General features: G+C 39.6%; 1 protein-coding gene across 1 annotated transcript in view; it reads left to right on the plus strand.

Annotated features, from left to right (window-relative positions):
- LOC111691833 overlaps window positions 1-12,668 on the plus strand; it is a 17,662-nt gene extending 4,994 nt beyond the window's left edge. The window contains exon 2 of the mRNA XM_023455231.1: window positions 11,305-12,668. Within this exon, the coding sequence (XP_023310999.1) occupies window positions 11,305-12,668 (1,364 nt within the window). The remainder of the gene's footprint in view (window positions 1-11,304) is intronic.
- The last annotated feature ends 881 nt before the right edge of the window (window positions 12,669-13,549 follow it).

Genomic DNA, 13,549 nt, shown 5'->3' on the forward strand with positions numbered 1-13,549 from the left:
GAGGTTTTAGCGCTTGAATTCTTTGCAAATGGTATGGATACAAAAGTTCCTCGTGTAAAATTTCCCATACAACACTTTTGGGAATATTCGTTTGTACTGAAATTCTTCTGGTGCTACTACCTGGATTAGCTTCAATCTGTTGTAGAACAATTTCCTCTGTCTGCGCCGTTCGGGTAGTACGGTTTCGTCCACAATCTCTCTTATTTGGCGTAAAATTACCAGTTTCTCTTAATCTCTGATGTAAACTGCTGAACAGTTTATCAGAAGGAAGCTGGCGATTTGGAAAAGTTTCTTGGTACAACCTCCGAGCTTCCAAAGCACAACCGTTTGCTTTGCCATACATGAAGTGCATGTCGGCCATTTCAGCAAAAGAGTATTCCGGCATTTTTTGAAAGACGAGAACAATGATTTTTTTCAATTACACTGTTATTAACACAATAATAATCGAATAAACTTTATTTTTAAACCTTATGTCAAATTCGTTTACCGTAACTACAGTAATTTGACCTTTTTCCATTTTCAACTTAGCACCGACATAAGCCTACTTTGATGTAGAAATTTTTATTATTGGGCGACCATGCATGCACTATTTTCTTTGGAGAGTATTTTCTCGAAAACGGCTAGCCTGACAGGTTTTCTACAAGAATACCTTTTTTATGTCATTTATACCGCGGAATCAGAATTTCTAAAGAAAACTGCAAAAATATGACGTTTAATAAAAATGTGAACAAATTAAATCGAGGCCTCCCCTGTCGGTACGCCCCTGATTAAAATAATAATTTAGTAAAAACACTGAAAATTACCTACTATTAAAGGCAATTCATATGCCAAAATTCAGATGGCTATCTGAAACGGTTCCAGAGATATAAAATAAAACCTATATCCCGGTGCAATCTTTGAATCGCCATAGCAACCTTACGACGCATTTGCGGACCTATGTTCATATAAACTTTTCTTCATAGTTTAATATGTAGAATCACCGCTAGAATTATTCCAACGGTATTTCCGGACACCCTGTATAAAGTGTGAAGGATCACATTTAATAATGTTTAAATTGTAATTCTAGTGATCAGAGTAGTCGCCGAAATCAAGTAAGCGAATACTGCTCGAGTTTAAAAAGGGTTGCGCGAATGGCCACAGTTCGGTCGATGGAAAAGTCGAAGTGGAGATGAAGGCGTGAAGGCGATGAAGATGGCGACTGGTAGAGTTGAGCTGAGTGTTTAATATAAAAATAATGTTAAAATTGATGTCCAGTTAAAATATCAGTTTAGTAAAAGTACCGTGCAGTTCCTAGGAGTATGAAACTGATGATATTCGAATTCCAATCTACGTGAGTTAAGAAAGTATCGAAGAAGTAAGCTTGCAAGTTAGTTAAACGCCGCCATTGTGTTCCAGATTTTGTAAGTTATAACTATATTTTCGATTATCAGGCTAGCCTACAAAAAAGTGCTACGACCACTATAGAGATCTCTCGCGGGTGAAATAACTAACTAAATAAATAACTTTGTGTCTAAATCGTGAACTTCCTACTCTAATTTGACAAACTTTTTGTAGTTATTTTCGATAAATACTTCAATTTTGTATGTAGTTTAAGTTTAGCCAAGTGGCTACATTCCGTTTTTGGACAGTTTAGTCAGTAGAGTTGTGTCGTGGCTATACACTGTTGCCACATACTTGTGCATTTGTTAATTTGACGAATATAAAATAGTCTAAATTTTCTGGTTTTTCTTTAGTAGTACATATTAGAATTTGTCTGTTTCACATATAATATTAAAATCAGGGGCGCCCAGTTAGCACAATTACCGATAAGAGAGTTTTCCACAGTCACACAGCCCACTCCTTGAGTCTACAAGAGTACATGCTGTTAGCCGGCATAGAGTAAACAAAATTAGATTTTATTATAAAGTTGGGGTCTTACACAATTTTGGCGTCTCCAACGTGGCTCGAGTTTTGTGCTACTGGTGAATATCTCTTTCATGTAATGTGCATGCACCTGTTATATTTCATGTTTTTGTTGTTTACTGTACAGAGTGTTTAAAATTTCTTGTGCATGTACCTGTTATATTTCACGTTTTTGCTGTTTATTGTACAGAGTGTTGAAAATTTCTTGTGCATGTACCTGTTATATTTCATGTTTTTGCTGTTTACTGTACAGAGTGTTTAAAATTCCTTGTGTATTTACCTGATGTAAGTTATTGAATGAGGCATTTTCGGTATAATAGTGGGAGATTTGTATAAATTTATCATGGCGAAAGTAGAACCAAATGATCTTAAGACTCCCGAGTTAGTTTTTGAATTACAGTCCAGAGGGGTAGAACCAAAAACAAATCAGACACTACGTCGGGCTCAGTTACGCGGTGTTTTGGCCCGTGAAAAAGAGGGTTATGTTTTTTCTTAGGTAATGTTTAATTTTGAAGAACAAATTAATGAAATTGAAACTACTTTACGGGAATTATTGGATATTTTATCGGATAGAGAAGAAACGTTTCTGAAGAATACTCTTTAGTACATTGTGTATGACAGGACCTTAATATGAGTAAAGGTATCGCGCGTACATTTAGGGATCAATTTGATCGGGTAGACCAATTGCAACAACTTCAAGCTAAACTAGGATAGGTGATTTTTTTGAAAACAAATTCGCGATTCATTTATTATTTAGCGACTAAAAAATTTTTTTATGATAAGCCTACCTATGAGTTATTGTGGACTTCTCTACTTGCTTTAAGAAAACATGTTCTTGAAAATAAAGTTCAAAAATTAACTATGCCTACTATCGGATGTGGATTAGATAAATTAAATTGGCCGTCAGTTAAGTCTATGATAATATCTTGTTTTAAAGATTGTTGTTTGGAAATTCTGTTTTGATATTTACCTTCATAGCCTGTAACTGAAAAAAATTATTCAATCGGTATCTGCCTCTTCATATAAGCCTTCCACTGAAGATTGGAATAAGTGGCTCCGTGTTGTCCATGAATTTTGTAGCCCAATCTTTAACGAGAAACACAAACTTGTAAATGACCTGATTATGACAATACCGATTCTGGTTTGGCTCCGTTGTGTGAACAGTGTCCCCCCGATCCTAGACCATTTTTAGGGATTAAAATTCATTCCTTTCCCGTAATTTACCTTTTACATAGTGGGGCAGGACAATTATAGGTCAAGCCGGTCTTGATTTTCTTAAATCTAATCATATTCCGTTTGAGATAAAACATGAACCAGCTCTTGTTACCACTGCGGATGGTGTGAGTCATCAGGTGCTTGGTGAGACCAAGTTGCAATTTACTTTGGAAAACAAAACCTGTTCAGTGACTTGTTTAGTATCTCCTATTGCTCATACCTTTACTTTGGGTGTAAACTTTGGTACAACTTTTAAAATGTGTTGCAATTATCCCGAAAATAGTTGGTATTATAACATCCCCTGTAGAAGTTTCTGAACTTAATTATGTTAAACCGCGGGAATCTTTATCGTTAACTCAACAGCTCCAACTGCAGGATACTATCGATAGTTTTCGTGATTTAGTTTCTTCAAATTTAGGTCGAACTACATTATTCGAACATTATATTGATACCGGTGATGCTCGTGTCCTTTTAAACAACGGCAATATTTATTGTCTGCCGCTATGCAAACGCATTTGCATAAGGAAATTCAGGATATGTTACGGTTAGGGGTTATTCAACCTTCTAAATCCCCTTGGTCTCTCCTATTTTATTGGTCACCAAGAAAAATGGTGAACTACGTGCCTGTTTTGACGGACGTAAACTGAATCGAATTACCGTGACGGATGCCTTCCCATTACCTCAAATTGACTCTATTTTGAATAAACTAAGAGATGCCCGATTTTTGTCTTCAATTGATTTACGTAAAGCTTTCTGGCAAATTCCTTTAGAAAAATCATCCAGAGAAAAAACTGCTTTCTGTGTCCCTGGAATGGGACTGTTCGAATTCGTAGTAATGCCATTTGGCTTATCTAATAGTCCTCAGATCCTTCAAAGGACAATGGAACAAATTTTAGGTCCCGATATATTAAACGATAAAGCTTTTGTATACTTAGATGATATTATTATAGCTTCTCCCTCCTTTGAAAGTCGTCTAGATACTTTGAAACTTAATAAAGATAGATTATCAGCTGCTGGATTTACTATTAATCTAGATAAGTGCGAATTTTGCAAACCTTCTTTGTCGTATATCGTTGTTTTGATTTTGATATTCTATCTGCTGGATTTACTATTAATTTAGATAAATGTGAATTTTGTAAACCTTCATTATCGTATCTTGGCTTCATCGTAGACCAACACGGTCTTAGAACAGACCCTTGTAAGGTAGAGGCTATAACTAATTTTAAAGTACCGAAAACAACTACAGAAGTTAAACGATTGATTGGTCTAGTTTCTTACTATCGTCGTTTTATTAAGGATTTTTCTACTATCGCTGCTCCTATTAATAATTTGCTTTATGGTAAGAAAAAAGGTCAGCCCATAGAATGGATTCCAGAAACAAATGTGGCTTTTGAGAAAATTAAGTCGACTATTAGCTCCGCCCCAGTTCTAGCATCCCCAGATTTTAATCAACCATTTTTCATTCGGACCGATGCTTCAAACGTCGGAGTGGGAGCCGTTCCATTTCAAAAGTTTGATGGTGAGGAACATCCTATTGCTTTTGCCAGCCGGTCTTTAACTTCAGCTGAAAGGAAATATTCCGCTACTGAGAGAGCTCATCGGAATTATTTTTGGGATAGAAAAATTCCGTGGATATGTCGAAGGTACTTCTTTTACAGTTAATACCGATTGTTCTTCCTTAACTTGGTTGCATAATTTATGTGAACCTACGGGCCGTCTGTCAAGATGGTGTTTAAGATTGTCTCAGTTTTCTTTCGATGTAAAGCATCGTTCAGGTTCTCAAAATATAATAGCCGATTTTCTATCTCGTAGTGTTGATTATATTGATGTTAAGTCTTGGCAACCTGATGATTGGTATATCAATATGATCGGTCAAGTTTTGGAATGTCCCGATAAATATCCAGATTTTAAAGTGGAAAATAATTTTTTGTATGAACATCTTCCTTCTCCCTTACCTTTACCGTCAAACATTCCCGATTGGAAATTAGTGATCCCTATCGCTAATCGAGAAGCTATGTTGACACAAATGCATGATGACCCTACCTCTGCCCATTTAGGCATATCAAAGACTTTAGCCCGTATACGAGATTTTTATTATTGGCCTAGACTTAAATTTTCGGTTTCTCGTTATGTTAAAAATTGTAAAGTTTGCGCTGCTCAGAAAAGTGAAAATTTACCACGGATAGGTTTAATGGGTAAAGAAAAAGAAGTAAGTTTCCCTTTTCAAGCTATTTCAATGGATCTATTAGGGCCTCTGCCTAGAAGTAGAGCTGGAAATCAGTATGTTCTAGTAGTAACGGATCAGTTTACTAAATTTGTACTAGTACATTCTCTAAGACGAGCTACCACAACTCCTATAATTAAATTTTTAAGAGAACAAGTGTTTTTAATATTCGGAGTTCCGGAAATAGCGACTTGTGATAATGGTCCCCAATGTAAATCTAGAGAATTACAGAAGTATTTTAGAGAATTAAAAATAACGAAAATTTGGTATAATGCTTTTTATCATCCTCAAGTCAACCCTACTGAACGCGTAAACCGCGTGTTAGTGACGGCCATTTCTTCATATGTTACGGATAATCACCAAACTTGGGATGAAAATCTTTCTGAAATTGCCCAGGCTCTGCCATTAGCGAAACATGATTTTACTCAGGTATCTCCAGCTTTCTTGGTTTTTGGTCGCCATGTACCGACCTCGGGTGATTTTTATGTTACAGATATAAATTCTAATGAATTTTCGGTTAAAAGTAATTTATTTGGGCTAAAGAACTAACTATATTACCTGAACTCTATAACGAGGTAAAGGAACGATTGCAGAAGGCTTATGAAACCAATAAGAAATATTATAATTTGCGCAAGCGTTCCATTCGTTTTAATTTAGGTGATATTGTATGGAAGAAAAATTATTTTCTATCTGATGCTAGCAAATATTTTTCAAAAAATTGGCACCGAAATTTACCGCTTGTAAGGTCGTAAAGGTATTGTCGCCTTTAGTTTACGAATTATCTGATTCAGATGATAATCCACTAGGTCGGTGGCATGTTAAAGACATTAAACCCGATTCTTGTGAATCTGAAGATAAAAATCCCTTGTAGGGTTCATCCAGTTTAAATTACCTCTCTTACCTCTTTCCTCCCTTTTACTATCTTTCCCTTTGTCTATTCTCTTATATTTTCCGTTAGCTTTAAGTAGGTTAGTTTTGGTGGGTTCAAGCCCCAGCGTTGTCGCGATGTCGTGTAAGATTACGTATACGGTGATGTTTTATAAGGTGCATTTTGTTGAGACCAGTTTGCGTACCTATAGTATACTTAGGTTACTTTTACGTTGTTACCTTACCTTTACGTTACGTTAACTAGTATTTACGTTACTTTACCGTTTACCTTACGTTACCGTACATTTAGGTTGCCGTGACGTTACGTTTGACTTGTTTACGTTACCTGATGATTATTTCCGTAAAATTGGTTCACTGGTTACATGTATTATGTTATTATGTTTATCTTGCATCTGATATGTTCTAAAGTGTCCTATGTGTTTTTGATCTACGAACAAATACCTCTGAAGTAATCTGATTATCGCCGTATATGTTTAAGTATTAATACTTGGAGTCTTACGATGATTAAGAATTTTTGGTTGGAACAAACCATAAGTATAATGAATTTATAGTATTTCCCATTACATATGTTTATTTACTGAAATTAGATTAATTTTATTCGAATTTAGATATATCGTTACACGACCTTCAATAATTAAAACTGTACCTTTTATGTTTAGCTCTTATGTGTGCATATGTTTGTGTGAAGTCTTGGCCAAGCATGTGTGAATGTGAGTGAATGATTGAGATATGTACTACATAAGATGCTATGATACTCCTTGGTTTTAGTTATGTTGATGAATGTAATATGTCTGTAAAGTGATCGTTAAAGCCTTGGAAATATTGGGAATTAAGACCTTTTCTTAGGTCGGATAGTAATCCTCTTTTCGAGGAAGAGGGGAGTGTAACGGTCCCTATTTTAAAATCTATATAAAGCGTGAAGGATCACATTCAATAATGTTTAATTGTAATTTATTTAAGAAATTGTTTAAGTAGTGCCATCTAGTGATCAGAGTAGTGTGCAGACAAATCAAGTAGGCGAATAATACTGCTTGAGTTTAAAAAGGGTTGCGCGAATGGCCGCAGTTCGGTCGATGTCGAAGCGGAGAACGCTGGAGAAAGGCGAGGAAGATGGCGACTGGTACAGGAGAACTGAGTGATTAAGTACAAATAAGAAGTTCTAAATTATATCCTGTTAAAATATCAGTTTGGTAAAAGTACCTTGCTCCTAGGAGTATGAATCTGATGATATTCGAATTCCAATCTACATTTTGTAAGTTATAACTATATTTTCGATGATCAGGCTAGCCTACAAAAAAGTGCTACGACCACTATAGAGATATCTCGCGGGTGAATTAACTATAACTTTGTGTCTAAATCGTGAAATTCCTACTTTAATTTGACAAACTTTCTGTAGTTATTTTCGATGAATACTTCATTTTTGTATGTAGTTTAAGTTTAGCCAAGTGGCTACATTCCGTTTTTGTACAGTTTAGTCATTAGAGAGTTGTGTTGTGGCTATACACTGTTGCCACATACTTGTGCATTTGTTAATTTGACGAATATAAAATAGTCTAAATTTTCTGGTTTTTCTTTAGTAGTACATATTAGAATTTGTCTGTTTCACATATAATATTAAAATCAGGGGCGCCCAGTTAGCACAATTACCGATAAGAGAGTTTTCCAAAGTCACACAGCCCACTCCTTGAGTCTACAAGAGTACATGCTGTTAGCCGGCATAGAGNCACTTTGCAGGGAAAACCATCAATTTTAGCGAAAAGTGACTCACAGACAGCTTATAGGGAGTATAGTGCGATCGTGGGGAGAGTGTAACTCGAGAGGAGGAAGGAACCCAGCACGGGCGAGAGGGGTCCGTGCAGCATTCTTCTGAGAGACAGACAGGCAGGCGGTAGTCCTAACTGTCGTATTTTACTGTTTTCTTGTATAACCTTTGCTATATATGTATGTTTGTCAATATACGTTTATTAAGGAAGTTTACGTTGTGTTAACAATTATTCCCAGACACATATTTTTTGCTGCCTCTAGAGAATTTATCGATTTATCAGTAAACATGTCTTTATTTTTATACTGTAAATACTGCTAAAATTTTGAAATATGAAATACGTGTTTGTTTATTTTGAAAGACTGAATTATATTATAAAATGAACACTATTATTAGTATTCCCTTCTCGTTTCACAATATTTGGTAATATTGTCTCATCTGCTATCATTTATATACATTTTTTTCTNACGTTACGTTTGACTTGTTTACGTTACCTGATGATTATTTCCGTAAAATTGGTTCACTGGTTACATGTATTATGTTATTATGTTTATCTTGCATCTGATATGTTCTAAAGTGTCCTATGTGTTTTTGATCTACGAACAAATACCTCTGAAGTAATCTGATTATCGCCGTATATGTTTAAGTATTAATACTTGGAGTCTTACGATGATTAAGAATTTTTGGTTGGAACAAACCATAAGTATAATGAATTTATAGTATTTCCCATTACATATGTTTATTTACTGAAATTAGATTAATTTTATTCGAATTTAGATATATCGTTACACGACCTTCAATAATTAAAACTGTACCTTTTATGTTTAGCTCTTATGTGTGCATATGTTTGTGTGAAGTCTTGGCCAAGCATGTGTGAATGTGAGTGAATGATTGAGATATGTACTACATAAGATGCTATGATACTCCTTGGTTTTAGTTATGTTGATGAATGTAATATGTCTGTAAAGTGATCGTTAAAGCCTTGGAAATATTGGGAATTAAGACCTTTTCTTAGGTCGGATAGTAATCCTCTTTTCGAGGAAGAGGGGAGTGTAACGGTCCCTATTTTAAAATCTATATAAAGCGTGAAGGATCACATTCAATAATGTTTAATTGTAATTTATTTAAGAAATTGTTTAAGTAGTGCCATCTAGTGATCAGAGTAGTGTGCAGACAAATCAAGTAGGCGAATAATACTGCTTGAGTTTAAAAAGGGTTGCGCGAATGGCCGCAGTTCGGTCGATGTCGAAGCGGAGAACGCTGGAGAAAGGCGAGGAAGATGGCGACTGGTACAGGAGAACTGAGTGATTAAGTACAAATAAGAAGTTCTAAATTATATCCTGTTAAAATATCAGTTTGGTAAAAGTACCTTGCTCCTAGGAGTATGAATCTGATGATATTCGAATTCCAATCTACATTTTGTAAGTTATAACTATATTTTCGATGATCAGGCTAGCCTACAAAAAAGTGCTACGACCACTATAGAGATATCTCGCGGGTGAATTAACTATAACTTTGTGTCTAAATCGTGAAATTCCTACTTTAATTTGACAAACTTTCTGTAGTTATTTTCGATGAATACTTCATTTTTGTATGTAGTTTAAGTTTAGCCAAGTGGCTACATTCCGTTTTTGTACAGTTTAGTCATTAGAGAGTTGTGTTGTGGCTATACACTGTTGCCACATACTTGTGCATTTGTTAATTTGACGAATATAAAATAGTCTAAATTTTCTGGTTTTTCTTTAGTAGTACATATTAGAATTTGTCTGTTTCACATATAATATTAAAATCAGGGGCGCCCAGTTAGCACAATTACCGATAAGAGAGTTTTCCAAAGTCACACAGCCCACTCCTTGAGTCTACAAGAGTACATGCTGTTAGCCGGCATAGAGTAAGCAAAATTAGATTTTATTATAAAATTGGGGTCTTACAAACTTTCTGAAAAAAGAATATTATAAGTTTATGGGACAAGGTTATTTTACCGTATGTCGATTTGAAAAATTTTGGTCAGGAATTTGGACTGACATGACCATAGAACAAATGTTGATGAGGCTGATGAAAAACCTCAAGGTGGGCTAACAAATGGAAGGGGTATTACTGACAGTGTCTTATCAAAATGGATATCAACAATGTATATCTGTAACAGACGTGACACAAGGTATTCAAACTTTTTGTGATGTTTCATTTGGGACAACAGAGCATCATGTCGACGCTAGACAGTGGAGAATTTCGAGAGATCGAGAAGATCTCATTAAATTATGACAATATTGCTTGCGAATCGCAAACCTAAAATAGAATAATATGAGTAATTAAAAATTAAACAAACATTCTTGATACAGGGGAAAAAATAACCATGTTAAAAGCAGTAATACATTCCCCGACCCGTCGAATGCGTCCGCACAAGATGATGAGACATCTGGTGATGAAGAGTCCGTGGATGACTTCATTCACCAGGAGCAAGAACGACGTTTATAGTGGACAAGGATGGCAGCTAGGCGAAGAACAGAGTTGAACAAGAACATTAGGGGATGCCGTATCCGTATCGCTACAGGAGGAGGCTCTCCAGCGACAGATGGAGGTATTGGCTCGGGAGAGGGAAGTTTCTGTTGCCGAATTACAACTATCTGAGACATGTCTCAATAAACTTAATGAAATTGATTAATAACTTGTTAGAGATCAATTTCATCCAATACATTTTATCTTATAATTTTTATTTAGTTATTTTATCTTTTTTTATAATAAAAATTTTTGTGTACCTACTTCATTCCGTGCTCCTTTCAATGCATTAAGTTGAGGTACACTTAAAAAAAATGCACCAAAATTCTGCAGAATGAATAATATAAAGAATTCTGACACCATTAAATTAAAAGAAAAACGAGATTTTGAGTCTCCTACTGTCGTCGGCGGCGACGATTTTTGAGAAATTTGCAAAATACTGAACGAGAAATAGTTTTATTAAAGTAACCTAACTTTCGTGGCCTGGGATTGGTCCAAACGACGTTTTGGGGCGGAGCCTCCCGTCCGCCAGATCAGATAAATACGCCGGGCGGAATTAGGTTCAGGGGGAGGAGCTCAGTTCCAAGCGAGCAGCCGAACTGTGCGGACGTAGTTTGTGCAGTGCAGCAGTGAGTGTCAGTGCGAGGAACAGTGAAGTGGGAGCCCCACAAAACCTGTCTTTTACAAGACAAGTAATATTCTGCCTTTATTAAGGCAATCTATAGAAAGAATTCGGCAATTTTATATTGCAAAATTTCTACTAACGACCGACGTTATCTCAGCCTAGGCAGAAAGACCGCCGGCATTTATTTTTCAGATTCGGGTGCCGGGGAGGAGGGCACTATGTCGAGATCTCCGACCCCCATGGAGAGCGACCGCTCGAGTGGCAGCGAAGCCGGCGACAGCAGGCCTAGCACCCCCGGGTCGGTCGTGGAGACAACTAGCCGTGAGAGTGAGCTGGCAGCAGAGAATGCCAGACTACGGCAAATGATCGACGACCTCAGAGATGAGCTGAGGCAACAGAGGAAGGCGTTCGACGACCTTGAAAAGAGGTCTCGAGAACAGCACGCCGAGCTGTTAAACGCCCTCAAGGGACAACAGACCTCAAAAGGGGTAAAGCGAGGTAAGCCAGGGACCTCGTCGGGTTCCGAGGAGGAGCCCTGCAAGGCTAAAAAGAAGCCAGCTAAAGAGAACGAAGCACCTGTCCCCGAACAGGCGAAGGTCCCAGCGACGGCATCAGAGCGCGCGGCCCCTGCCGAGAAAGCCGAGAGGATACCGCCTGTCATCCTTCGCAAGAAGGAGCAGTGGACTGAGGTCAGCAGGAGTCTGACCAACAGAAAAATAAATTACACCAGGGCCAGGTTAACGGGTGAAGGCATCGCCATTCACCCGCAAACGCCTGATGATTATCGACGCCTAACGCGTGTCCTCGCCGATGAGGGGAAGGAATTTCACACCTTCTCGCTCCCAAGCGAGCGGCTGCTAAGGGCCGTGATAAGAGGGCTACCAGACGGAATTTCCAACGAGGAAATCCGGTCCGACCTAGAAGAACAGGGCTTTAAAATAGCATCTGTCTTCAGAATGAAGAGCCGGAGGAACAAGGCCCCCATGCCTCTAGTACTCGTACAAGTCCCCCAGGAGCAAGACGACCTGCTCAAGGTGACAAGATGCTGCCACCTAGTCGTCAGGGTGGAACCGCAGAGGGCGAGAACCGAGCCGACGCAGTGCCATCGCTGCCAACGCTTCGGTCACGCGCAGAGCCGGTGCACCGCAGCTGTCAAGTGCGTGAAGTGCGGCGAGGGTCACCACTCGGCAGACTGCACCAAAAAACGTGAGACACCAGCAAGGTGCGCCAATTGCGGTGGCGAACATCCTGCCAGCTACCGCGGATGCCCAAGCTTCCCTAAAAAGACGACAGGGAAGCAGCAACAGCGCAAAGAAGACCCCCAAGCCGACAAACAACAGGCCAAGTCGGCACACCCCCCGAAGGTGACGGCGGCGAAAAGCTTCGCCGACGCCGCCAGGCCGAAGCAGGCCCCTGCCGCTGCACACAAGGGGGGCCCCAAAACCGACAGGGGTGCGGAACCCGCAAATGTGGCCAGCATGCTGGCACAGATGCGGGAGATGTACTCCGCGATGTCGGCTTTTTTCAGCAAAATGCCATCCCTATTACAAGAGTAAATGGACCCTCCGACTAGTGTGCAGTCCCTCAGAATTGCTTCCTGGAATGTCGACGGATTCCGGGGGCGAAAAATCGAACTCAAGGAGCTCTTGCCCCGTCTAGACGTGGACGTGATGGCGATACAAGAGACCAAAGTAGAGGACGCACACACTGTTAGGATTCCTGGCTACCTAGTGTATCGCAGGGACCGAAACAGACACGGAGGAGGCGTGGCCCTGCTCGTAAAAAGAGGTATAGATCACCATATGTTGCAGGTTCCTCAGCTAGAAAACATGGAAGCCGCCGCCGTATCGATTCGTACTCGCAGGTACGGAGACATCGCCGTGGTGACCTGTTATCAGCCCCCTCATCTCCCGCTCACCGATCACGATTTACGCGCGGTCCTGGAGACGTGGCCCCAAACCGTAGCCATCGGGGACTTTAACGCGAAATCGCCCGAATGGCACAGCACGACCACCACCACGCGTGGCAGGGTGCTTCTGCAATTCTTGCAGAACCACGAGGACGTTGCAGCGTATGGACCCGATGGACCGACGTACTACGGTGCAGTTGGAAGACCAGACGTGTTGGATATCGCTTTGCTCAGGGCAATACCGATGGACGCCGATCTGACGACGCACTACGAGGGGGCGACGAACCATGCCCCCATTCTCCTAACCTTAGGAGACGAGCGTCGCGGCGAGGACACCGTTGCCAAGCGGCGGACCGACTGGGGCCTATTCCGCGCAGAAATGCAACGAATATGCGCACCCATTCCGGTCATCCGCGACGCGGCGGACCTCGAGGCTGCCATCGCGAGCCTTGAGACGGATATCCACACCGCCTTGGAAGCCAGCACCACGGAGACGACGGAGAGAAGGATAGCGAACTATGCAGGTGA

Source organism: Anoplophora glabripennis, unplaced genomic scaffold, assembly GCF_000390285.2.
Source record: "Anoplophora glabripennis isolate ALB-LARVAE unplaced genomic scaffold, Agla_2.0 scaffold593, whole genome shotgun sequence".
Lineage (NCBI taxonomy): Eukaryota > Metazoa > Arthropoda > Insecta > Coleoptera > Cerambycidae > Anoplophora > Anoplophora glabripennis.